Source organism: Electrona antarctica (genome assembly GCF_951216825.1).
Source record: "Electrona antarctica genome assembly, chromosome: 14".
Taxonomy (NCBI): domain Eukaryota; kingdom Metazoa; phylum Chordata; class Actinopteri; order Myctophiformes; family Myctophidae; genus Electrona; species Electrona antarctica.
The window spans coordinates 35,126,816-35,153,940 of NC_136795.1; the positions used below are offsets into that span (position 1 = coordinate 35,126,816).

The 27,125-nt window shown below is 43.4% G+C and overlaps 1 protein-coding gene and 1 long non-coding RNA gene across 2 annotated transcripts in view; both read right to left on the reverse strand.

The window, feature by feature from the left end:
* The window catches only part of spop (speckle type BTB/POZ protein), a 72,790-nt gene extending 59,961 nt beyond the window's left edge, over window positions 1-12,829 (reverse strand). The window contains 6 exon segments of the mRNA XM_079519627.1: window positions 4,268-4,373; window positions 4,376-4,421; window positions 9,804-9,838; window positions 9,841-9,930; window positions 12,736-12,795; window positions 12,797-12,829. Coding sequence (XP_079375753.1) covers window positions 4,268-4,373; window positions 4,376-4,421; window positions 9,804-9,838; window positions 9,841-9,930; window positions 12,736-12,795; window positions 12,797-12,814 — 355 coding nt within the window. The 5' untranslated portion in view covers window positions 12,815-12,829.
* Window positions 12,830-13,036: 207 nt separating this feature from the next.
* Window positions 13,037-27,125, reverse strand: part of LOC306936155 — a 62,826-nt gene continuing 48,737 nt past the window's right edge. Inside the window, exon 3 of the long non-coding RNA XR_013791472.1 lies at window positions 13,037-13,130. This is a non-coding gene — a long non-coding RNA (uncharacterized lncRNA). The remainder of the gene's footprint in view (window positions 13,131-27,125) is intronic.

The window sequence follows — 27,125 nt, forward strand, 5'->3', positions numbered from 1 at the left end:
AGCTAGTGTCAGCACAAACATGCCTATTGACGTTCTTTCTACCGGTGTCAATACCATCTGATTATGTAAAGACTCCAATAACTTCTACTCCATTAGCCCTCCCCCCGTTCACCCACGCAGAATGGCTGATCGCCTCCATCAGTTACCGAGGGCAACCATCTCTGACACGCTCTCCGTACCGAGAGCTTCAATTAAGTGAAGCAACGAGAGATGTGGAACCTTTAACTGCAAGAAGGATGCTGCTACCCGGCGTTAAAAAACCTGCTCTCTCAACCAACATTATACAGACACAAGCACACTTAGCTTTTGGCTAGAACACAACAAAGACCGCCGTCCGTCTGGAGGGAAGATTTAACACGGAAGGTATTTTGAATACAAAACAGCATGAATGAGAGGACAAGAACTTTCCATCTCTCCTCTCGGAGCTGTCACAGAGGCAACGTCTGCAGGGGGGCTGCTGCTCTCTCTGGCACAAGGAGGGAAGAGAGGGGAGGAGGGAAGGGAAGGGGGTGTCAAGAGACAAGTTACAACCTGCCTAGCAGTCTCCTAGGAGAGAACCAGCACATTAAGCAACAGAGAGAAATGATGTGTCCGGGCCGAGAGAGAGAGAGAGAGAGAGAGAGAGAGAGAGAGAGAGAGAGAGAGAGAGAGAGACAGACAGCACGAGAGATGGAGACACAGACAGCACGAGAGTCAGACAGACAGCATGAGAGACAGACAGACAGACAGACAGCACGAGAGACAGACAGACAGCATGAGAGACAGACAGACAGACAGCATGAGAGACAGACAGACAGCACGACAGACAGACAGACAGCACGACAGACAGACAGCACGACAGATAGCACGACAGACAGACAGACAGACAGCACGACAGACAGACAGACAGACAGACAGACAGACAGACAGACAGACAGACAGACAGACCGACAGACAGCACGACAGACAGCACGACAGACAGACAGACAGACAGACAGACAGACAGACAGACAGACAGACAGACAGACAGACAGACAGACAGACAGACAGACAGACAGACAGACAGACAGTATGTGTTTTGGGGGGGAGAGAGGGTTGGTGGGCTGCAGCCTGAATCCATCTCCATTAGTAAGCAGGGACCATCAAAAGATCCAGAGGCATGTGCTGTCTCTGGTGATGGTTATAGGGGGGGGGGGGGGGGGGGGGCTGAGTGACGTCGGTGGAGCAACATCGTGATAATGGCTGGCTTTACCAGTCAAAGCCCATCCATGCGACTGCATTTACAGCACAGCATTCAGATACTCCGTTCCCATCACCCCTCGTCTTGTAAGAGGATTCTCCATTGATGATATCAGGTCCTTTTCCATTAATGACAACAAAAGAAAACCTTGTGAGAGAGAGGTTTGCCTCTTCCAGGAGGTAAAAAGGACAGAGAAAGAGAAATATAGATTCCTACTGTCGCTACAGGGATTGAGAGTGTAACGCCAGAGAGGTGACATGCCACATAAACAGTCCACAGTTTTCTTAATTAAAGCCACTTTGTTTTTATTTGGCCTTATTTTCCCTGCAGGCCTGCCTAGATTAAATTGGATTCTAAATGATCCAGAACAGATAGAGCGATCTTTACCGCCCATATTCTTAAACGGTGCTCTTACTAGAGCTCCTGTCACAATGCGCTGGAGGTGGGGTAATTTTCTCCTGCGACAGGGTGAGCAGAGCAGAGCGCCCAGCTCTCCCCGGGGGGAATGATGAGAAGATTGGAGGTGGGCATATGGCAGGGATGGGGTGCGTGGGCGTGTGTGTGTGTGTACACCAAAGAGCGCACCATTTACAGCCAAAAGCCCCACGGGACGCCGAAACAGAAGAGAACGAGAAAATGAGATCCTCTTCACTTCACTTCAACGTTCCCCGTCTTCGGGGGTCATTTAAAAAGGTAGGGAAAACGCTCAGGAAATAGCCACGTGGCATAGTGAAAACAGCTTTGAGGACTGTTTATTGCTCATAGCAGAGGCAAATCCTCTCCCCCATTACCACATAACCACCTGCACAGAAGAGCCTGTAGAGCAAGCTTTACGCACGATTAACAGCGGCAAAGGCTCCATGTTCACGTCGTAGGCTGTTGTTGAGAAGTGAGAGGCGATGCTCAAGCACCGGGAGGTTGGGTGGAACAAAGAAAAATTATGGCACAAAAAGGAAGTGACATCGACAAAGTGCAATGGAGGAGAGATTGAGTGAGTGAGCGAGCGAGTGAGCAAACGAGTGATTGGGAGGGAGAACAGGTGTGTGTGTGTGAGCGAGGGGTGGTCAGGTTCACACGGTATATAAGTGTGTTTCTGAGCAGGAAAATGATTTCCCTTTCTACACAGAGCTGCACCGCAGGGGGTTGTAAACATTCTCTTTGCTGCGTTCGCCTCCCATCCGCTCTCCCTCACCACTCAACCCCCCAATACGGTCAAATCCTTTGTGTTAACCCATTTTGGGCGGGAACCCTTGTTGGTGTTTTAAAGCAATATGTTATACTTTAGCTATTGAAAAATAGCAGATCTACAAGCTCTTGTAGGTCTGCTATTTTTTGAAAAATCGTGAAAATGTGCCTCAAATCTTTGAATATATATTATTACAGAGTGAACATTTTAACTAAAATCTTTATATCATATCATATTTTCAGATGTGGGGCTGAGGCATATTACATATCATTTTTGGGGTCCTTGACATGAAATATTGAGCACCACTGATACAGAAACATAAGGTTTTTCAGGAAAATGTCACGATTTAGAAGACATTTTTAAAATTCAGGCCTACATGGGTTAATTGATTGATTTGTAACTGTGAGAGTGCACATGCAGTATATGTAACCTAATGGTTACATTTAGAGTTATACATTTCACAGTGAGCCCTCGCTCTCTCCCTGTACCTCTACCTCTCTCTATCTCCCCTCTCCATGTCTTCTCTGTGTGTCTGGTATATCCTGCAGGCTAATGTGGAGCTGGAGAGAGAGAGAGAGAAGAGGCAGCCAGGAAAGCTTGATAAACCAGGAAGCGGTCACATCTGGCCCTCGCTAATTCAATTCCACACAAGTTTGCTTTTGCTCCCCCATAACATAACCTAATTAAAAATAAGCAGAGATTGGAAGCGAGTTCGTTTCCAACTCTTCAGCGGGGGAGAGGGAAGCGGGCGAGCGGACGAAGACTTTTGAGAAAGGTTGGGTCTTTTTTTAATTAAAAATCAAAATTGCCCCGCGCTACTCTGAATTATATATTTACGGGAGATGAATCCAACCTGCGGTGATTACACATGCCCATATGGCTATCGACACCTCACATTATTAGACACACTCAGAATATTAGACACACTCCACGCCATGCGTACAGATTTGACCAACCCAGTGACGCAGGTATATGACAGGGACTTTGGAAGTTTAAACCTGCAAAACTTTCAGATGTCTTCCTTTATCGTTTCAGCACAAAATGTGGCTTTTTTTGTAGCAGGAGAGAACAGAAGAAGGAACACAAGAGCTTTAGAGACAAGACTCCTATTCCGTTATGCTGTATTCATATTATACAGCAACTGCAAAAGCTACAAAACAACCAAGCGTTGCCAGTTACAGTACACTGCCTCCGTGTGAAAAGCGATATTAAGGAAAATAAAAAGGAGTGGGTTAAAAAGGTATTGTGGTGAGAGAGAGAAGGTTAGTGGAAATGCTGAAGCAAAAACAAATTAACGCTTCATTTAATTTCTGAGAAAAGTTGAAGCTTGCTCAACTTTTTTTTGGTTTTTATTCACATTTTCGAGGTGTTTTCCATAACATACAACCACCAAGACAGTGCATGTGTCTTCAACTTGCTAGTGTGAGTGAACTGAAATTACTGCTGATGTTCAGTGAAAGGAATTACGCAAATGAGTGATGGAGGGCTTGAGTGTTTTCAGCAGTGCTATGCAGAAGGGCTTGGTTAAAGGCATACAGTTGGGTGCCACCGATATTGTCCCTTATCATTTGACCCATTTAGGCCTGACCTCAAAGTTTAAAAAAATCCTTCTAAATCCTCCAGTTTTCTGAAATAAATATTTTCACGATTTTTCAAAAATAGCAGACCTAACCCTTGTAGATCTGCTATTTTTTAATAGCTAAATTCTAACATAATGTTTAAAACACCAAAAGGGGTTCCCGCCCAAAATGGGTTAACTGTCCTTTTGCGCAGATCACGCAAACCTCAGCAAAAAGAAAAGGACAATATCGACGGCCTCCAACTGTATGCAGAAAGGCTTGGTTAAAGGCATACGGTCTCACCCATGGCGTTGGTCTCCTCTCCCTTGGCGTTGAGGATAGAAAACTTAAACTTGGCGCGAACCTCACTTTTTGGACAGCTGACCAGGAGCAGGTAAAGGGACAGGTATAGTCTTTACTCTCCTCGTCCAGACCCTTAGGATTCACACGTAAACACCTGAGGAGAAGAGGGGGAGGGGGGGGGGGAATAGAAATAATGCAATAGTGCATTGGTTGCATTTTTTGGCATCTGCAACAGCAATGTTCTTTCTGTAGGTGATGCAGTGATTGCTCAACTGTTGCACAATCTATGTGTCTGCTGGCGAGAACATTCGAGTAATATACTGCAAAGGCCATTGTTGTCATTGTTGCCTGTGTGTTGACAAGTCATTTTTCTTTTTGCTGGCTTTATCCCATGAGAAACTACAGTGCATGTGAGCTCAGCTAGCTAAAGTGGTTATCGGGCTGTGTTTTAAAGGCTCACATCACACGTCTTCATTCATTCCAGGGTGAAGTTGCTCTTGAGCTCTGACGAAGCATCAAATCCCTCACTCGCTTTCCTAGCCTTAAGCCTGATTTCTACTGGTGTCTCGCACTTAAAATAGCAGATCTACAAGCTTGTATGTCAGTCTAAATGGTGAATGGTAAATGGTGCATTTATATAGCGCCTTTATCCAAGGCGCTTTACATAGATTGTGCATTACATTCACCCATTCACACACACATTCGTACACCGATGGCGGCGGAAACCATGCAAGGCACCAACCTGCACATCAGGAGCAATTAGGGGTTCAGAGTCTTGCTCAAGGACACTTCAACACTAACTCTGGGGGAGCCCGGGTTCGAACTGGCAACCTTGCGGTTTCCATCCAGCCACTCTACCCCTGAGCCAGGACCATAGATAAGAAGTTAACCAAAATAGCCGTCGGCACTTGTGAGGGATGCACACGCAGTCTGCAAGTTACAACACGCCGCAGTGAAACAAACTGTGAGCTTGTAGTTTGAAGTTTCAGATATCTTTGGTGTGAGACATCAGCATGCAACTAAGCATAAATCGAGTCTCTAACTCTAAACCAAACTTATAAAAAGCATCCTACACTACACTTCTATTCCTTCCAGATAAAGCTGGCCAGTGAACCACCTAGTAAACCGCAGGAAACGCAGCCTTGAGTGGAAATGCAGAAACACTTCCTGTACTGCTGGTGAGTGGTGACAGAACAAGGAACTAACCACCTCTGAACTCTAGTCTGCACACAGTCAGGACCGGTCAATATCAGCCAAACAGGGTCATCACCAGTCAATACCGTATAATAATGATAGCAGGAAACTGTCCAATAAGTTCAATACTTACTTGTCTAACTAAATGGCCTTGTCAAAAACTATTGGAATAGTGCAGGGACACTATCAATGTGTGAAACAGGCTAATCCACTTAAAACCGGATGACCGGAGTCCCTCAGGGCTCTATAATAGTGTGTTTTCTGTTTTCAGTTATTGTGGGGAAAGCTTTCACTGAAAATAGCCGATCGACAAGCTCACAATCCGTCGAATTGCGACGTAAGTGCTTATACAATTCACTACCAGCTCTTCTGATTTCTTACCGATCTCCACAGTGTGTTTGCACCACCTGGGACAACGAGATAGGCATTGGAGGTATTTATCATGTGTTCCTGTAGATAGCAGAGCTCTGCAGCTGACATATCATTCATTTCTGCGTAAAGGCCATGTCATTGTGGCTTAGCGGTCCAGGCACCTTGGCTGTTAATCCAGCATGACAGTGTGTAGCGGGTTTGAATCCCGATCCCGACGAACTTAGCTGTGTGTCTTCCCCCCATCTCTGTCGCCGTTTCCTGTCTACCTACTGTGATCTATCAATAAAAGGCAAAAAAGCCTTTTTTTTTAAAGAAAAAGAAAAAGAAAAAAAAGGCCACATCATTGCTATTGAGGCTGATTCATACTCACTGATAATAGCACAACTACAAGCTCAAAAATCATGATCTTGTAGATCTGCTATATTCGGTGCATCTGCATGCAACTAAGTACAGCTCAGGCTTTACCCTTTCAACCCATGAAGAACTGAAGCCGATTCAAAACAATGTCTTCTAAGGGTGCTTACACTCTCTTCTCCCTTGATGAGCCGGTGCTGTTGTCTGGCTGTGTAGCCTGTATCCAGTGGAAAGCAAGAGCAGCGCATTTTAATGGCATGCGCAAAAAGAACAGATTTACAAGCTATTGACACAGCACGACACAGTATGGTACATGGTGTTAGCTGTAGATCTGTTCTTTTTAAGCATGTGCCACCGTGCAAAGACATGACGTAGGTAACCTACATGCAGAATGTTGCACAGTTGCAAATTAAATACGGGAATGAATTGACATGTTCAGAAATGTGATGTCGGCAGATGCATTAGATTAGAACGTTGTGCAGATCATTAGATAAGTCTCTCTAGCTGGGTGGGCAGTGCGTGATCTGTGACTATGTGCCGAGAGAGAGAAACAGAGAGAGAGAGAGAGAGAGAGAGAGTATTACTCAAAGTGTTAATGTAACACAACTCTGTTTACACGTTAATTTTATTGTTTAATCTTGATTGTTTTGTTCCACTTTTGCTTTGGCAATGTAAACGTATGTTTTGTCATGCCAATAAAGCTCCATTGAATTTGAATTGAGAGAGAGAGTTTTCTGAAAAACGTACTGTATGTTGTCAATGGTGCTCCTTCTTTCCCTCTACACCTAGGGCCCTATCTCGGTGCTCCTTCTTTCCCTCTACACCTAGGGCCCTATCTTGGTGCTCCTTCTTTCCCTCTACACCTAGGGCCCTATCTTGGTGCTCCTTCTTTCCCTCTACACCTAGGGCCCTATCTTGGTGCTCCTTCTTTCCCTCTACACCTAGGGCCCTATCAATGGTGCTCCTTCTTTCCCTCTACACCTAGGGCCCTATCAATGGTGCTCCTTCTTTCCCTCTACACCTAGGGCCCTATCTTGGTGATCCTTCTTTCCCTCTACACCTAGGGCCCTATCAATGGTGCTCCTTCTTTCCCTCTACACCTAGGGCCCTATCTTGGTGCTCCTTCTTTCCCTCTACACCTAGGGCCCTATCAATGGTGCTCCTTCTTTCCCTCTACACCTAGGGCCCTATCTTGGTGCTCCTTCTTTCCCTCTACACCTAGGGCCCTATCAATGGTGCTCCTTCTTTCCCTCTACACCTAGGGCCCTATCTTGCGCCACCCCTCCCTCATCCCTAAACTTATTTGCCATTTTTTTACTATTTTGAAAAACATTTAAAAAAAAAATCAACTACGATCTACATCGATACGTTGTGAGCTTGTAGACAAAAATGACCAGCTACAGTGTAACCCCAGGCAAAGCCAGGTAAAACACTGCTGGTTACAGTACATGGTCGTTGTGACACAGCGAAGGTATGATATTTTGTACATTTTTTTTATTTTTTAAATAAGATAAATTAAGATTATCACATTTTACATGGTAATGTTACTCAAATACAGCTAGATCATTAACGTGCTTGTGTTTGGTGCATGTGTTAACAAGCGGGCCACTTCTTCTCACCTCTTCTACCTAAAGGAAGAAGACACTCAACAGCTCGGTAGCAGACACCCCACAAATTAAAAGATCTGCATCCTGTGTTGAGGAAGGCTAGAGGCAGCGCTTGTACTACCTCAGACAGCCGAGAAAATTCGAAGTGTCACAGAAGAGCCTGAAATCCTTCGACTCGGCTACTAAACAAAGCAGTCTGACGGCCGCCATCACCGTTTGGTACGGAAATATCTCCTCTTGGGACTTGGGACCAGTGAGCCCTGCAGAGGGTGCACGGGGACATCGCTACCCTCCCTGGACGTCTAGGAGGTGCCTGTTATATATTCTGTATATTTTCTTTTTTGGTTCAAACATGTATAGACAGATACCCTCCGTGAATAAGCCAGGGAAGGTGCATTTCTAAACTGTATTCATTATATCCTAGTCCAGCGGTTCCCAAACCTTTTTGGCCATGCACCCCCTGACCTAGCTGACGAACCCCCCACATGGAAATATAAATTGCATAAGCTATAGAGACATACGTTTCCTATTTATCCACATATATGAACCTGAATATGGCAGCAGCATATTCTCATAATATGTTAATATATTTAAAATAAAACCATAGCACCACCATTAGCCTTTTTATGTCGCGCACCCCCTAGAAGACACCACAAGGGATGCACGCACCACAGTTTGGGAACTACCTAGTCTATGGTCATTCACTGCACCAATTCTGTCTGTATACTGTTGCCGTTTTTGCACATTTACATTTATATGGTTTTTGTACACTTTATTACTTACTACTAGTAGTACTTTACTTGTATTATTACAGTACCTTGTTCACCTTATCAAGTCTTGTGGAGTATAACTGCACATGAACACTGAACACTGAGCATGTGACACATACGTACATCTTTGAATCTCTTTTCAATTTTTAAATGGTTCAGGGAGATGGTATAATTTGTATTCAATCAAAGCAGACTATTTTGCAGGGCTGAAATCCGTCGACAGTATTTAACCAATCACAGTGGTTCCATGTGACCCATCAGTTCCCTTCCGCCGCAGCTCTTCTTGCACGGGGGTGACAGTCACACTACTGTGCTTGCGAGATGCGTCACAGATGCCCCAAATAGGCCACGCCCGTCACACTTTTCCAACCCGGAAGAAGGGGTGAAAAGGGAGTAACTATGAGCTGGGTGAGCAACTCCATGCATCCAAGTGGATGGGAGGGGATTTCCTGTGCCCTCTCTATTATTTATTTGAGTATTGTGTGTTGTATCGATAGGAATGGATTATATTGTCCTATTGCTAAAACAGCTCTATTGTATCTGTGACATCTGTATGATACTGTACATACCGGTAGGCTGTTTTCCCCAGTTTGATATCGACTCATTTAATTATATAATATATAATAATAATTCCTACAACTCTACTCTCAATCTGGGTGGAACATTGTTATGTTTAACTACATGGGCGGCAGTGGCCTTATTGGTAATATGCAAATTAGAGTGCTCTAGGATAGGTTCAATCATAAATATGAGCATTACAATGCATGTCTAATGCTCAAAACGCATTAAAATAGACACCCAGTTTGCCAAATGTGTGAACGGTTAAGGTAAAACTCATGTACATATTGAAAATATGCAAGTTATGGGTCCAGACACACCCGTCATCATAAAGCTACGCATAACATGTTTCTAATGGTCAAAGTGGTGTATTTGTATCTCATCAGATTAAAGCCAAAAGCCCTTTCATGCTGCAATATTGGATTGGCTGCTATGGCAACCCCAAAGGTGACCACGGGCGCCCTCGCTACATCATTATAGCATGCCCTGGGCTACAACTAGGCCAAATGTGGTGCTTTTAGATTGATTTGTGAGAACTTTAAACCCCCCTCCTAAGAATCTGGACTAATAGGGTTCATGTGGTTGAAGTGAATTTGAGACAGTCGCGATATCAAGAAAAGCTGGTTAGGTTTACTGAGCAGCTGCATTGTGATAGCCGCTGTATTCCCTGCCTCCACTCACCATTTGAGTTTGTCATTGGCTCCAGACGAGAAGGTATAGAGCTTTTGATGACTTCTCCCTTCTCCTCACGGCAGAAGCTGAAGTTGTTGATGTTGGTCCACATGTAGGAGAACTTCACCACTTTGATCTGGGCAGAGCGACACAGAGACAGACAGAGACGGCCAGAGAGAGAGAGAGAGAGAGAGAGAGAGAGAGGGTGGGTGGGTGGACGACAGGGGGGAGGGGCACAGGATGAAACCAGACCTCCGTATTTATATATTTATATAGATTCTACAGTATATGGATAAGTGGTGTTTGGTCAGTCAGGACTTCAAAACCGTACATCAAAACTGCCTTTCATCTTTATAAACACTGACAACAAACGGAAGGAGAGAAGAAAGACTATTATAACAAAAAAAGGCAACAACAGCAAAAAGAGAGATTTTTTTTTTTCAAGGACAGAAAGATGAGATGACAAGAAAGGGGACATCATCAATGAAAAACATCATACACTAACTCTGCTTTTAACAGGCGGCTGCTATCAGAACCAGCAGGTCTTAACCTTGCACTGGCTCAAACACACAAACATAGCGTTGCATTCAACACCATGGTTTAGCACTTAACTAAGGAAATGTGTCTAGTACTCAACTAAGGACATGACACAAACGTGCCGCAGCATTATTTGCTCCTCTCTCTGTCTCTCTCTACCCCTCCTCAGCTGTGATATGCACTCTGATCAGTGCAGTCAGCTGACGCTGTGATTGGTTACATCAAAACACACCATCATTTCTGAGCTAAACTTAGCAAAAAGGTTAGCAATAAAGTAATTATATGCCGACTTTAAGGTGGAGACAGAGAAGCGCATCACAGCCTTGATACTTTGTTCCACGCATTCACTCCATGTGTCATATCATGTGTAGGGTTATACAATCTATATGAAACTCTTCCGTTTGTGTGCATGCCTGTACACGGGGTTAGTGCAACGATGCGCACTGCCCATGGTGGATTTGTCGATCCATCTTTCGCCTTTATTTAATATTTTTTATGGAGGGACAGACAGTAGGCTAACAGGAAATGGGGAGAGAGATGGGGGGAAGACATGCAGTAAAGGCCGTCAGGATCGGGAGTCGAACACGCGGCACACTGCCAGACTGGATTACCAGCCAAGGTGCCTGGACCATTGAGCCATGGCCCAGGCCCAATCCATCTCTCTTGAAGCAGATGTATCGCGTATTGTCAGCATCAGCATCATAAATATACAATTGAAATACAATGTGCATTTGCTTCACGCCGTCCACACATAAATAAAGACAGCTATCTGCACTGGTTTGGGGACTATACTGATGGAAATTAGCATTTGCTAAATAAATACGGCATATAACGCTTAACCATAGAACACTAAACTTAACTTTTGTCAAACCATCATTAAACCCAGGTATATTTTACCAAATGCAATATAGCCTATTAAAACACATTTCTCATCAAAATATATTGAAGTACAGTAATACAACTTGAGATACTCTTTTTTAATATTTCATCATGACATATATCATAGGGGGGCAAAATCTGTGAAAAATGTGGGTATTATTTTTAAAAAATCCTAAAAACATAATGAAGCTGGGAACTTCTCCTTTGGTCCACCCATTCCTGGGACATGTGAGAAAAAAGAAAAGAAGAAAAAAAGCCCATTGTGGGTGTATGGGACTTTTCTCTATCACTCTTTCACTAAACGCGGGTGAAATTCACCCCGAACACCTGCCTGTAGAATAAAAAACAATCACACCTGTGTGAACTGAGTGGTGTAAGGTCTTATATAGACTGATCAGCTGTGGTCTGACGTAATGAAATCACACCCGTGTGAACTGGGTGACCATAGCAACCATGCTCATTTTTTGGTACGAAAAGACAGACAGACAAACTAACAAAGCCAGTTGTAGGAGTGGTTTACACCACTCAAAAAACAGGGATGTGGGCAGGGAAACAAACCTACCTTCTATGATGTCACTGAGCATCACGAAGGTACTGAAAGACACACACACACCTCAGAAATCAGCACATTACAAAAATATAATTGTCCCGGTGAAAATCACCCGTGTTTAGGGTTAATAATGTGTATGTATTGCGCTATAACTAGGCTAAGTTTGAACTATAGTGTGAGGTGGTGCAAATGGCCCCTGGTGTAGCAGCAATGATCATATGCTGTACCTGTTCAGTTCAGAAATGTAACCTAGTTTTACAATGACTTTTTTTTTTTTACCAAAATATGATATAATAGAAGTTCAAAATAGAATGCGATAATAATACCATTCTAGTGGTGTACACTCGTACAGTATACCATCCCTTCAACAAAACCCAATTAAGACACTAGGCTGGCCTAGAATAATAATGCTATTTACCCAATTAACTGTATGTGTTGTTCACATAATAGCTAAAGCCACACACATGTGTCTCTCCTTAGCTCAAAGAATATAACCTTTAGCCAGGGTTGGAGGTTAAATTCCCACTGGGCCACCTGTGCAAGTAATGTATTGCATGCACGACGTGTGGATAACGTAACTTTCATAGAATATCGCATTACATGAGCTTGTTATGCTTCACACACACACACACACACACACACACACACACACACACACACACACACACACACACACACACACACACACACACACACACACACACACACACACACACACACACACACACACACACACACACACACACACACACACACACACACACACACAAATGAAATACTCGCCATTAAAAACCATAAAAGATGGATCACATTTTAAAAGTGAGTGTGCTCCTCTCACCTTCTTACACATCGTTACTTGTACATTAAAGAGCATGTGCATTATACAGCGAGGGCTGAAAATGAGTCACCCTGGGCGAGGCGGTGTCACACCAGCACCTTGATTATAAGGAAAATGCCAGTCCTTCCGTTCCTCACCTGAGTATAACACCAGCTCTCAGCAACGGGGCCACTGGACATTTCCGCAGGGGGGGGGGGGGCTCGGAACTCTGGACATCGCCAGCGTTGATGCGGAGAGAGGACCTGAGTGGGGCCTGAGCACCAGCCAGGAGGAGAGGGATGTGGGGGCGGGGCGTGGGGAAATGCCCCACCAAAAAAAGTGGCCAAGACGTCCTTCACAGACGCTCCCAGAACAACACAGGAACACATCCAGAATGCAACAGGCACCCTGTAAGGACACAGAAACATGAAATAAGATAAATAAATATCCTACACTGAGCCCCACCAAAAAAAGTGGCCACCTCTAAAACAAGACGTCCTTCACAGACGCTCCCAGAACAACACAGGAACACATCCAAAATGCAACAGGCACCCTGTAAGGACACAGAAACATGAAATAAGATAAATAAATATCCTACACGAAGGAATAAAAGAAAAAAATACCTTTCTTGCTCAATATTATCTTCGTGCGTACGTGCGTGCCGTGCGTGCGTGCGTGCGTGCGTGCGTGTGTGCGTGCGTGGCACTGTCTCTAAATCTGTGTGTATTTTGCATGCATGCATGTGGATGTACTGTATGTGCATGTGCATAATGCATTAGGGCATTCACTTCTAGTCATTTTTACTAGTTGACTAGTTGCCTAGTTTACTAGTCGACTAGTTTTTTATATATCAACTAGTCAAATAGTACCAACAAGGTCGACTAGTGGATTTACTAGTCGACTAGTAAACTAGTCGACTAGTTGCTTAATGCCCTATAATGCATGTATGTACTGTATGTGTCAAGGCATATCCAAACTGAATTAGGTATAGACTAATTAAGCCGTATTTTCCAGTAAGTATAGGACATAACAGCTCTGAAATAATTTGCTTCCAAAAGGGCTGCAGCGTTAAAAGTGCAGCCTGTACACCCAGCCTGCTTCAGTGAGGAAAAGGTATTCATTTATCCATCTGCGGCTTTGCCCTTTGTTTTCACTCTGAATAGAGTGTGTTGCTTCGACAGCCAAGCTGGGCCCTTGAACCGGAACTCTAAGTGAGCACAAGACTTAAGACTTTCATTTCAACTTGCCAGTTTCCACTTGTGTACACACATATCCTGTATACGCACACGCACACACACGCACACACACACAAACACACACACGCGCACAGTCACACGCATAACTTTCAAAAGATAATATTGAGAGAGAAAGGTCAAAGCCAGTCTTTTTTATTAATTCCTTAGTGTGGGAGATTTACAGTATAAGCCCGAGTTATATTTAGGTGTGCAACACGATGCACAACCACCAAGTATAAATCGGGCGTTACAGCGCGTGTCACGGTGGCGCCACCTCTCACTTCCACTCATTATTTCTTCCTTTCATTTCCTTTTCCTTTATTACATCTGCTGTGGTCTCTTGAGAGTGAACACCTCTTATGGAAAATCTAAACTGGCAATTTAACAGTTTGGTCCCCCCCCCCCCCCCCCCCCCCCCGCTTACCGCCCTCATCTGTCATTTCCGTTCCTCCGCCATGCGTTTCATAATATCCAAGTCATGGAACAGACAGGGTCTCTATCCCATCCTCTCTCTTGTGGCCTTTCCTCATTCAACCTTTCCCTGTCTCCCCACAGAAGGAGACCTGGTCCCGTCTGCTGCTTAATTGGTGGCTGATTGAAAGGGAAGTTCAGGACCAAAACTCAGCAGAAACTAGCGATGAGAGTGAGTGGACAAGGAAGGTTAGAAACTTTAGACGGAGATGGAAGAGAAGTGGAGCGCGAAGAGTGGGAGATAAGAGAGTGAGTTGCACGCGCAGTCGCGCACAGCCTCAGACGTAGACACAGCTTAATTAATGTTTAGCGATAACATCCAGTTGCATGCATCAGATCTTGCTAAATTCAGTGCCCCTTTTCCTTCCTTTCTTGCTATTTGTATCTGATGAAAAACACTGGTGGCATTTTCACTCAGTAAAACAATAAAATATTAATCACAAAAGTTGGAGAACAAGGCAGCACTGATTTGCAATTTAAATTACCTGAGACTTCCTGGCAATTAATTATAGTCTATGTGAGCGAGCGAGTGAGTGCGCGTACACACATTTATGCATGTGTGCGTGCGTGCGTGCGTGCGTGCGTGCGTGCGTGCGTGCGTGCGTGCGTGCGTGTGTGCGTGTGTGTGTGTGTGTGTGTGTGTGCATGTGTGTGTGTCTCTTTGCTAGGGCTCCATTCAGATGCACGTCTTAAAGCCACATTTTCCCACCATCTTGTCTTTGCATCCTGTCGCTTAAAGGTTGCTGTCATTGCCAAGTAATCACCGGGAATCACTTTAAGAAAACATGACAACACTGGCAGCCTTGCTAACAGCCTTGCAGCATTCTAAATATACCCAGGTGACACTTAACAAGAATATGATGCATTTTTTTTCTCACTTGCTCTCTCTTCATGACAAATATCAAGGACACAGTGGCAGGAGAGCATCAACAGCAACGACTCAGAGAAGCTAGAGATGTTAAGCTGGAGATGTAAACCCCCCCCCCGCCGCCGCCGCCGCTGCCCGCAGATATTGAATTTGTCATGTGACTCAGACAATGACAGCGTGGATGAGGAACATAACGGGTGATAAAGCACGAGGCACTGAGAAAATAAATATTGTCATAATAAGCGTTAAACCCCCAACGGCCATTAAAAGACAAAGCAGAAGGTAATGGAGGTGGGGAATGTGTCAGCAAAACAAGAATGACTCTCGGTCATAACTGCCAGGTGCAACAAGCTCTTGTAGTGCCCATTTTCTTTTGTTGGTTCACTCACTGGGTTTTGTTATGGTTGTCCTCTAGCTCCAGTTAGCTCATAACATTAGCTTCTGACCCATCGGGAACTTCCCTGTGAGCCAGTCTTTTGAACGACTCTTTGAAAGGAATGGATCCCAGAGATCCGGCTCCCTTCAAAGAGCCATAAATCCCATCTCTACCACTCGCTCCGCATTGCGGCGTTCAGAGTATGGGTTTTTATGCCGTTCAGACTATCATTGGCTTAGGAGGCAGCCAATCATGACTAGTTCGCTAGTAAGGTCGCTAGCAGGCATCCAATCATGACTAAAGTCATCTTTACGGTCGTCAGTAGTGGTGGGTGCAAATGTAGTCCAGGCACTTTTCAAGCACCTGGCACAAAATAAGGAGCGGGAGAGGGTGTTAGTCAGAATGTTTGATCAAGCAGCACCAGACAGGTGTCCTCTGGATAGGACGGGGAGGAGCTGTCGTGCAGATCATCAACAAGGACGTAGACGCAGACACAAATCTGACAGAATGGAGAATATACAAGGACGCAGTGGTGGAAAAAGTACTCACTTTTTTTTACTTGAGTAAATACTCTGTTACAAGTAAAAGTACGGAATTAAAAATGTACTTGAGTAAAGCTACAAAAGTATCACATCAAAATGTACTTAAAGTACCAAAAGTAAAAGTACTGTACTCATTGTGCAGAATGTCCCATTTCGGGTTTTTAAATGTGAATGAAAATAGCCTATTTTCAAGCCATTAGCCGACGCATTCGCATTGTGAGCATGTAGATAGAGTATTTTCAAATGGCCGAAATGTATACGTATAGGGCTGATGTGGTTAATGTATGTTTCGTAATAATAATCAAAATCTATAAAGTAACTTGTAACTTTAAGTGATGTAAAAGTAGAATATTCCGATCCCAGATGTAGAGTAGAATTAAAAGTATTGGAAATTGGAAGTACTCAAGTAAAGTACAAATACCTCAATGGTATGTAGGAGAGGAAATAAGGGAAAGAAAGAAAGAAAGAAAGAAAGAAAGAAAGAAAGAAAGAAAGAAAGAAAGAAAGAAAGAAAGAAAGAAAGATGTTTGTTGTGAATGAGCACACAAACGTGTGTGCATAAAGAAAGTAGTGGAAAGTAACTAAATGCATACTTTTACTTAAGTAAAACATTTGAGTGCTCGTTCCACCACTGCTTCCGTTCAGATTAGAGCTACAGGAGTACAGGTATATACCACGAGAGGAGAGCCCATTTATATTCATTACACAGAGAGTCTCCTCTCACTCTGCGGGGCCAGTCTCAGTCCACCCCCCCAAACGTGCGCGCACACACTCGCACACGCACACACACACACACACCATATTATCCACCCTCTCACTCCAACACCCTCCGTCACTCGCACCTCAACAGGCCACGGGCCCGCGGCAGAATGAAGGGTCGTCTAACAACACGACAGGCAGCTACTGTACATCCTCGCTCCTCTGGGTGCATGAGAGTTAAGTGATGTAATGCCGTGTCCAGCAGCTCTCCCCTGAGGAGCATGGAGGGCTGCTATAGCTTCCATCAGACTGCCTTAGTTACTGGTCTTGGCCATGTCACTGTGCTGCTAGGATTACACCTTCAGACAGAAGGTCTTGGCCATGTCACTGTGCTGCTAGGATTACACCTTCAGACAGCAGCGTTGAGATAAATGATGAAGATCTCAAATGACTGGACAAAGGATAGTTGGAAATAAAGCGCCAATTTGTTTTTGTCATTATCATAATGATGGAATTCAAATGGACAGGGTCAAAAATGGCTTGTTACATTGGCATGAAATTGTGGTATTGATTTGATTTTCCATAATGTATTTTAAAATTTGCATAATTTATAAGGTTACCTATAGCGATTCAGTCAAGCTGTCCTACAGATCCACTCTAGCCCAGGTGCTACAGATCCACTAGCCCAGGTGCTACAGATCCACTAGCCCAGGTGCTACAGATCCACTAGCCCAGGTGCTACAGATCCACTAGCCCAGGTGCTACAGATCCACTAGCCCAGGTGCTACAGATCCACTAGCCCAGGTGCTACAGATCCACTAGCCCAGGTGCTACAGATCCACTAGCCCAGGTGCTACAGATCCACTAGCCCAGGTGCTACAGATCCACTAGCCCAGGTGCTACAGATCCACTAGCCCAGGTGCTACAGATCCACTAGCCCAGGTGCTACAGATCCACTAGCCCAGGTGCTACAGATCCACTAGACCAGGTGCTACAGATCACTGGTTAATAATACTCAGCTACACTGTTTTTTTGCTTCAACGTTTCGATCCGGTTGGATCTTATAATTGGATTATAATATAATAATATAAATGGATATAGATATATACGTATGTGTAATGGCCAAAATGAGGGTCATCAGACTTTCACTGATATATTAGGAGGACGTATTACTCTGGTATAGCATACTGTGTAGACTCTCACAGAAAAGAAAAAATAATTAATTATATTAAGAAATCACTATAAAGTGTGCACATGCGCGTGCGTGCGTACGTACACACACACACACACACACACACACACACACACACACACACACACACACACACACACACACACACACACACACACACACACACACACACACACACACACACACACACACACACACACACACACACACACACACACACACACACACAGTAGTGTACATACACGTCGCTCCATTTAAATTCTCTTTCACTTGCGACATGAAAGGGAAACATCAAATACATGGCATCACTTGCACTAGAATTCTCCCTCGGGGCCTAGCTTCCTGCTGGGAAGAGAACACATGGGGTGAGGAACCGAGACACTGCCACCAGGTGGCTGGGGGAGGTGCTGCATGATTCCAGCGCTTGTGTATAACACCGGGGGCGTGGCAGGGGAGCACTGGAGTGTTTAGAGTAGGCAGTAGAGTCACCTTGCATGGTGTAGAGCAGTGGTTCCCAAACCTTTCAGGTCGAGACCCAAAAGAGGGATCAGACGTTTGCCCGGGACCCAAACTAGTGAAAATAGCTGGGCTGTTTTCACTACTTCTTTTTTTTTTTAATTATGTTTTTATTTTGATCATCGTGTACAAGCATAATGAACAACTACATCATGAGAAGTACATTACAATCATATATATATATATAAAGATATATTTCCCATGTTCTCAATGGTGACCAAAGTTACAACATTTTTCTTTTTCTTTGGAGCAAAAACAAAAAACGAACAAACAAGAAAAAACAAAAAAGACGAACATCTGGGCAGTTTTCACTACTTCTTAAACATTTGTTTTCTAATTCAAGGAATTTCTTGGATTTTTCTTTCATTTCTTCATGAAATTACTGAAAAAAATAATCTATTAATTTGTTTTTAATTCATGTGTTTCTTTTGTAAAGGTATTGAAATAATAATTAAAAACAAAACATAGGAAATTAAAAATGTTAAATGTGTCCGCGACCCACTGTTTGTAGAGAGAGGGGACAGTGAGACGACATGCAGAGACCAGAGAGGTTTGCCACATTGACTGAAAACATGCTGGAGCACTTGGGCTAAAGTGCTTTGAGCATTGCAGCCTAGGCTTTGAGTATAAAGCATGGTACATTTGCTGAAACTAATGAAATGCCCACAAACTGGCCGTCTTTACCAGAGTTTACCAGCAATGCTGTTCAATCTCTAGCCCCCCACACGCTACGCACCCCTCCCCCCAAATCCCCCACTGATGGCGAATTAATTAAGTCTGTTCATTATAAGGTCAGAATCCATTAAAAAAAATGAGTGGAGCGCAGAGTGGAAACAAGCAACATTTTGGAGACTGACTGATCAATTACCCCTCTGTGAGCAGACCCTTGCCCCCCACCACCACCATTTCTACAAAACATTATGTGGAAGTACACTGAATGCTAAGTAAAATGGCCTTTTCAGCACTCCGGTGGTGATGCAGGGGTACCGGCCCACCACCCCAGAGTCCAGCGGTTCGATTCCACCGTCGTGCATCTGGGATGCAGAGGGTCTAAAATGTTTCTTTTCCACTGGAACAACGGTATATTGCTGAGTAAAAAACAAAACGTAAATTGTGGCATATAGGCTCTCCGGGACTCATTCCAACATTTAAGTACTGTTATGTTCCCATGTGGGATGAATGAAATGGGTACACTACTTAAAGGAGAATTCCATGCTAGAAGGCTTTTTTACCTTTCTTACCTTTCTTTGTAGTCGTTACGTCCCCACCAAAGAGGTCCAGGTGTTTTTTTGTGCAAAAACTCCTTATTGGCTATTTCCCCTACCATAAGCCCTCAATGAATTGCATTGAATGGGAATTGAATGGGGCGTTGTGCTAATTCGCTTATTTCCATCGAAATAAGTAGTAAAGTGTGCCACTTGGGATATTATTTACATTATGAAGAGAGGATATATACAAAAAAAAAATTCATGCAATTCATTTAGGGCTTATGATAGGGGAAATAGCCAATAAGGAGCTTTTGCACAAAATAACACCTGGACCTCTTTGGTGGGGACGTAACAACTACAAAGAAAGGTAAGAAAGCCTTTTAGTATGGAATTCTCCTTTAATGCTCGTGCGAGAGATTTCTATAAGCATATGAGGCTAGGAATTTGGAGATGATAAAATGTGTTTGGGATGAACAGAAATAATAAATATCCATCTGCAGGCTGGCAGACCGGTTAATTTAACGTTCATTTATTTTGAACTCTGGACCAGTCCAGATCTCTCTCTCTCTGCCAATCCCTACACCCTTCCACTTGGACCAACGCTTGTGCATTTTCACTTGCATGGCTGGTACAGGTATATGGTAGCCTGTTCCTTTCACGCATCGAGGGTCAGGGTGTATCCCAACAAAAAAAATTGCTTTCTGTCACAAATTATTCCTTTGATTAGTCTGTCATGAGCTTAAAGGGGCATTCCACTCATTTTCAACATTTTACTATGTCATTAATGTACCTTAGAGCTGTTGTGTGAAAATAATAAAAAAGTTCCTCCATTCTGTGTTTCCTAGAACTAGAGGTCTGAAAAAAATCATTAACATGGTGAAACACATCTTGACGATGTCATCAAGATGTGTTTCACCATGTTAATGATTTTTTTTCACAATTACAGTTCTAGGAAACACAAAATGGGAGGACTTTTTTATTATTTCCACACAACAGCTCTAAGGTATATTAATGACATAGTAAAATGTTGAAAATGGGTGGTTTTCCCCTTTAAGCTAAAGGGTCTGTTTTCTGCTTCTCCTCCTTAAAGACAAATGTCTTTCTGAAATTCTGTTTGCACGTTGTACATTCACATTTATTCTATGATTAAATTAATTCATCTTTCAGTGTAAATGAGTAGGAAGGGGGGTGTCTACTTTTTGAATAATCCCCTGTGCTGCGTTTGGTCTCTCAACCAAGATGATTTATTTAAAGGATTTAAACCAATTTAATAATAAAACAAACAACAAAGAATGGGTCAATAATTTAATATGAATAATAAAAGGTAAGATATATTCTGACTATCTGGGTAGAAACATTTTATGCACATGTTTAATAATCGTTTTCAAAACAATCTGATCACCTGATGGATCAAAAAGAGGTGGTTGCCCACCCTGATCTAAACCATACCAGCGGACATGTGGAACAATAGTGCCTATATGTATATGTGCCTCACATCAAAGAATGCTTAATTTACTGGTATATAGGATCCGTTGTACAGCGGTGTTGCTTGCTGAAAATAGCAGATCTACACGCTTACAACACTTCATATCGGCTATTTTCGGAGAACGTCATTATCGTACGATGAAGTAACGATCTGTCTGTACTAGTCGGCTGGTATAGCCCTGACATTTACTCACTTGGAGAGAGATGGACAGAGAAAGAGAGAAAGGAGAAAATAGAGAGTGAGAAAGATCCAGAGCAAAAGGCAGGACAGAGAAGGCAACATCGAGCACACATGCATGACAGGGCTGAGCGTGACCTCGACAGCGGGCTGAGTGGAGACGCTGGAGTGTGTCGGACTCAGGGCCACAGGAGGTGTGATGGATTAACCCATTTTGGGCGGGCCGGGAACCCCTTTTGGTGTTTTAAACATTATGTTATAATTTAGCTATTGAAAAATAGCAGATCTACAAGCTCATAGCGCGCCACCGAGTGGCGCGCTATGAACTTGTAGGTCTGCTATTTTTGAAAAATCGTTAAAATGTGCCTCAAATCTTTCAGAAAATTGTCATGATTTAGAAAACTTTTTTTTTTAAATTTCGACGTCAGGCCTGAATGGGTTAAGAGGCCCTTCCCGGACCACGGAGCGAGCCGTGCTGAAACAACACCACCGTCCCATGGCCTCACTGTCTTCCATCGTCTCTTGCTCCTTTAAAGAACGCTGCCTTTCTCTCTATCGTCGTCCCATTAGAGCTCTGTCGTTCCCCCGACATACATACATCATTTCCTTCACATCTTTCTCTCAGGCTCTCTAATACCCACACACGTTTGCCATAAGACGTGCCTCAAAGCCGTGTGGAGGGAGGGCATTTCCTGAATGTCACAAGGTCTGCTAAACCCAGGGATGTGTCTGGCAACTTTTAAAGGCCAGTTCTAAAAGCTCTCAATGTAGGCTATTTGACGCCGTTAAATCTCTTGGGTAAATTAGTTCCCTGCGATGTTATAATACGATAAGTTTAATCTCGTCACTCATCTTAGGACTGTACTGTCCTTTAAAAGGGCTGCTATACATGTAAAAGGACTATTATTGATGGATGAGTCGTGCCACAGTTTGTGGCTACATAATACAAAAAAATCACACCCTTTGTGAAGTGAGGGCCGCTCTTATCATCAAGACGTAAAAGACACTATGACGTAGAATTGTCCATTCATTGTCAATGGGAAATTAATGTAGGACAAAGTGAACATACACTAAAAGCTGGACATAGGTAGGGGCTAGCGCCTCTCAAAAAACACACCTGTGTGAACTGAGCGGTGCAGGCTGTGTGTGTGTGTGTACTGTACTCAACAGCTGTACTGTAGTCCAGCTGCTCCACAGTGCCACTTTAGGTCACCCAGTAGTGTTGCAGCTGTCCGTACTCTCTCTCTCTCTCTCACACACACACACACACACACACACACACACACACACACACACACACACACACACACACACACACACACACACACACACACACACACACACACACACACACACACACACACACACACACACACACACACACACACACACACACACACACACACACACACACACACACACACACACACGTTTCCAAGCTTTTCCAGTGAGAACCCACTCTATAGCTCAGCTTGGCATGGTCGGGTCACAGCTATAATAGCTGTGACCCGACCATGCCACGGGTATAACCCACTCTGTTGGTCCATAGACAGCTGCTTGGATATTGTGTGCGCGAGGGATTGTAGGCGCTACTTTATCAGCAACCTCCATATACAGGCATAAAACAGACAAGGACTGACAGATACAGAGATCGAGCATGTGTGGGCATATTGGTCAGATCAGCGACGCAAACTCTTAAAGTACTACAAACTACAGTATACATTTCCACCTTTCCCCCGACCAAGACTTGTGGACTGTGTCATCAATCATAGCTCTAAATGCCCACTTAAACACAAAGCCTTTTTAGCCTTCATCTACATCTGTATATTATGTTCTGTGTTCTTGTTTGATCTCCTCCTTTCTATTTTCTCCTCTGCAAAGGTCCTTGGAGTGAAAGGGGCGAAGACTGGAGAGAGTGATGTGGTTCAAGTCAGCTGTTTAGCTACCTTACTTGGTAGAACGTAATTTGTAATTAAAATGCAAATGGAATGAGAGCCAATTTCTCTCTCCATTTTTTCCCCTGGTTAACCCCCTTCCCCTCCTACACACACATTCACACACTGAACACCCAGTGTTCTAATGCCCATATTAACCCATTTAGGCCTGACCTCAAAATTTAAAAGAATTCTTCTAAATCCTCCAGTTTTCTGAAATAAATATTTTCACGATTTTTCAAAAATAGCAGACCTACAAGCTCGTAGCGCGCCACTCGGTGGCGCGCTATGAGCTTGTAGATCTGCTATTTTTCAATAGCTAAATTATAACAATGTTTAAAACACTAAAAGGGGTTCCCACCCAAAATGGTTTAAACAGAGATTCTCTTCATCCAAGTCAGTAAATCGATTTTCATACGAGAACTCTGATATCAATTTGTGATTTGGGGCAATGCTAAATCAGACACGGCGTTGCATGGTCACTGGAGGGGGAAAAAACGGAGTTGTATGGGCTGACACACCAAGTCTGTGGCTCTGAAAACATTTTCCCACTTAGGTATGGTAATGTGTGCAGAAGCTTTAACAAGGCACACATCCCTGAACTAAAAGCCCAAAGCAATTATTGTGGCGACAAGAAAATATAGGATCGGTCTGACACAACAAACTGTGGGTCTATGTTTGCTTTCACTATAGCTTATCTCCATAGGTGACTAAAACTCCCCTGAGCCTTAAGCTGGAACTCAACAAACAACAAAGACTGCACATTGTGCACAATTAATAATTTGGGGGGAGTTTTAATTCTAAAAGTCTAAAGAGTATGTGAGAGGAAAACAGGGAGGAGGGTGGGGTTGGGGTGGGGGGTAGGAGTTGTCCTTCAAATTGACTTTGTCGTGGAACATGGTTCCAGCTCAATTATCTGCATCTAGTGGATTTTTCAAACACATTTAGCAAGGACCAGAGAGCCTGGTAATTAACAGGAGCCCTGGATCATAAAGGGACAGAAAACAAAGCCTCTGTCTTTAGCTCTATCTTTATCCCTTCTGCTCGTCTAATCTCCTCTGATCCCTCTCCTCTTGCAAATTGCATTGGACATCATGTATGCACTCAGTCAATACGTCAACAACAGGTTCAAACTTTAAATGAACAAAGCCAAAATGCTGAAATTAAATTATAGTTTCTACTGTACTGTACATCTGGTCTGACAATTAGTATATGTGCTACCCTTTCTTGTCAAACATTAGATAATCAATTGTTTTGTATTTAAAGACTGAAGAATAAACACTGGAAAGCGGACGTTTCAATCACACTACACTAAAGCCCCATTTACACTGGCAGACAATTTAATCTAGCCTGAATCAGATCTGTGCCACATCCAGATTGAAATCCGATTGGTCTAAATGAGTCTAACATGTCACTGGCTGCCAGTGTAAATGGGGCCTATTTAGGTGCTGGAAAAGAGAGTCCAGCCAATAAATAGACAAACCTCCGGTTCAGGAGGAACAATGCAGATTGTGTCCTGGTTGTGAAGCAACAGATACACTCTTTACGCTTGCAAGGATTCTGGAGGGGGACCTGGGAATATTCCTTTCTAGTCTATACATGCTTTGTGGATCTGAAGAAGGCTCATGACTGGGTTAAGGCCTATTCATAGTCTGGATTTTCGGTGGTGAGGTGACCACCGCTCCGGTGGTGAGCTGACCACCGGAGCTGAAATAACGTTGAGCGGTGGTGAGTAAAAACAGAGAGAAGGGCTGGAGCGGTGGCGGTGGTTTTCTCTTCACCGCGGCTCGTGACGTCATGTTGTAGTTCGGTGGTCACCTAACCACCGACAATCCAGACTATGTATGAGCCTTTAGGCAGGCGATATTGTGGGAGGTGCTGCGTGTGGTGAGGGTCTCTACTCTATGAGGAACATCCAAACGCTGTACCCCCAAAGCGAGCTGTGTCCGGGGTCTCAGCAGTAAGTTTGGCAATGCCTTCTGTGGCATTAAAAACTAAACAAACACAAAACACAGTAAAATAAAGAACATAATTCATAAACAAAATAAAACATAAATGTACAAAAACAGGCTCCGCGGTTAGTGATATAGGCCTACACGTGCAGTTATTGCGTCAGAGGGAACTCCACACTCCACAGACTTTGCACCTAGCAGTTCCAAAAGCTGTACAGGAAATGACTCTTTATTATTATTAATTATGGGTTAACATTTAAGTTGATCTATTGTTAACTTTAAGTACTCCATAAAGAGCAGGTTAAATAGCAGCTGCACCTAACCATTAATTAGTGGAGTTGTAACAGGGATGATACTGAATGAAATGTCACATTACAGTATCTAATAAACGTGGTGTACTTTTTTCTTTGTATGTATTTGCTTTACTGACAGCGAGTAGCTCATAACATGTCTACGGTGGATTTTTATGAAACAAACACTTTGCAGATAGTAAGACGATAATTCAAGCTTTTCGTACAGCTGTTGGTGAGTTTGACGTTATTTAATACAAATAAATAGGACTGTTCTGGATGAATGGGCTGTCTATGGGAAGTAGCACCTTGCTGGCAAGATGGCAGCCGTGTGCATATAATCAATACATCATCATAGAGTAGCGAGCTACTCGAGCCCACACTGTTTCTTCAGGAACAGTATTTTCGAGTTACTTGCCCAAGTATGTGGTTAAAATGGGTAAGGTTTAAAAAAGGCAAAAGCATGCTCTATTGCACTGGCCTAAAAGTGGGTCCTTAAAACGTGTATGTATGTATGTATGTATGTATGTATGTATGTATGTATGTTTTGTACAGATACCACACTGAGTCATGCCTAAAGTCAACAACAGCATGCAAAACATTAGGATTTGTAACAAAGGGGAGAAGGAAAAAAACAATTCTAACACTAGCTACTACTCTGATTACATACATTGTTTTCCATTTTAATGTGGTTTTCCTTTGGCACAAAAATGTAGCCTTAAGTAGATCTGCTTGCTGCATTTCTCTGGATTCCCTTAGCGGCTTATTTCAATGAGGGATGATTTCACCAATCCTTCATCCCTCGTTCTAAATTATGACCGTTCCCCTTCCTCTGCAGCACTCTACTGCACCCACTCTCTCTACTTTGTGTTTTGCTTTTTTTTACCCTCACTTCCTTTCACTTTCTTTTTCTTTCTGGCATTCCTGGCCCTCTCCCGGCAATTATAATAATGAACTGTGCCAGCAGCAATACAAGTCACTGAATTTGTGAGATGCCATCTCAAAACGATGAGCAGGAGAGAAGGGGGTGGGGGTGGGGCGGGGGGACATGTCTGTGTGAAATTACTCCACTCAAGTCCACCGCTGCTTGAGAACGAACATCAAAAATAAATGTATAAAAAGCATCACCCTGTGGGGGAAGAAAACACCGTCGACAGCTAGGGTCAAATAAATAGAACGGACCAGACTGGCCATTCCCCAGTGGACTCTCTCTGTCCCTCACACACATACATCTCTCACAAGAGAGCCGGGTCGGATGACCCATGCATCACTAATACACACGGTCTCACTTCCACCATAAGTCGCTCTGCGCGCACACTAGAGGAGCCAATTAAGATCAACTGTTCACTTAACACATTGAGAGCCCACGCTTAACTGCCCAAAATCACTTTCACCTAGAAAATCCATTCACATTTTTTATAATTCAGCTGACTGTGGAGACACATGCTGGAACTTTTTACTTTGAAATGTTTTATAGTTTCTGAGTTATTTAATTTAAACGCCAAATGCATTCTCAATGGCGAAAAAAACAAACTTTGGCACCACGTGTTAAAAAAAAAAAAAAAAAAGTGTTTTGATTTTTCTGATTTTTTTTACTAAAAA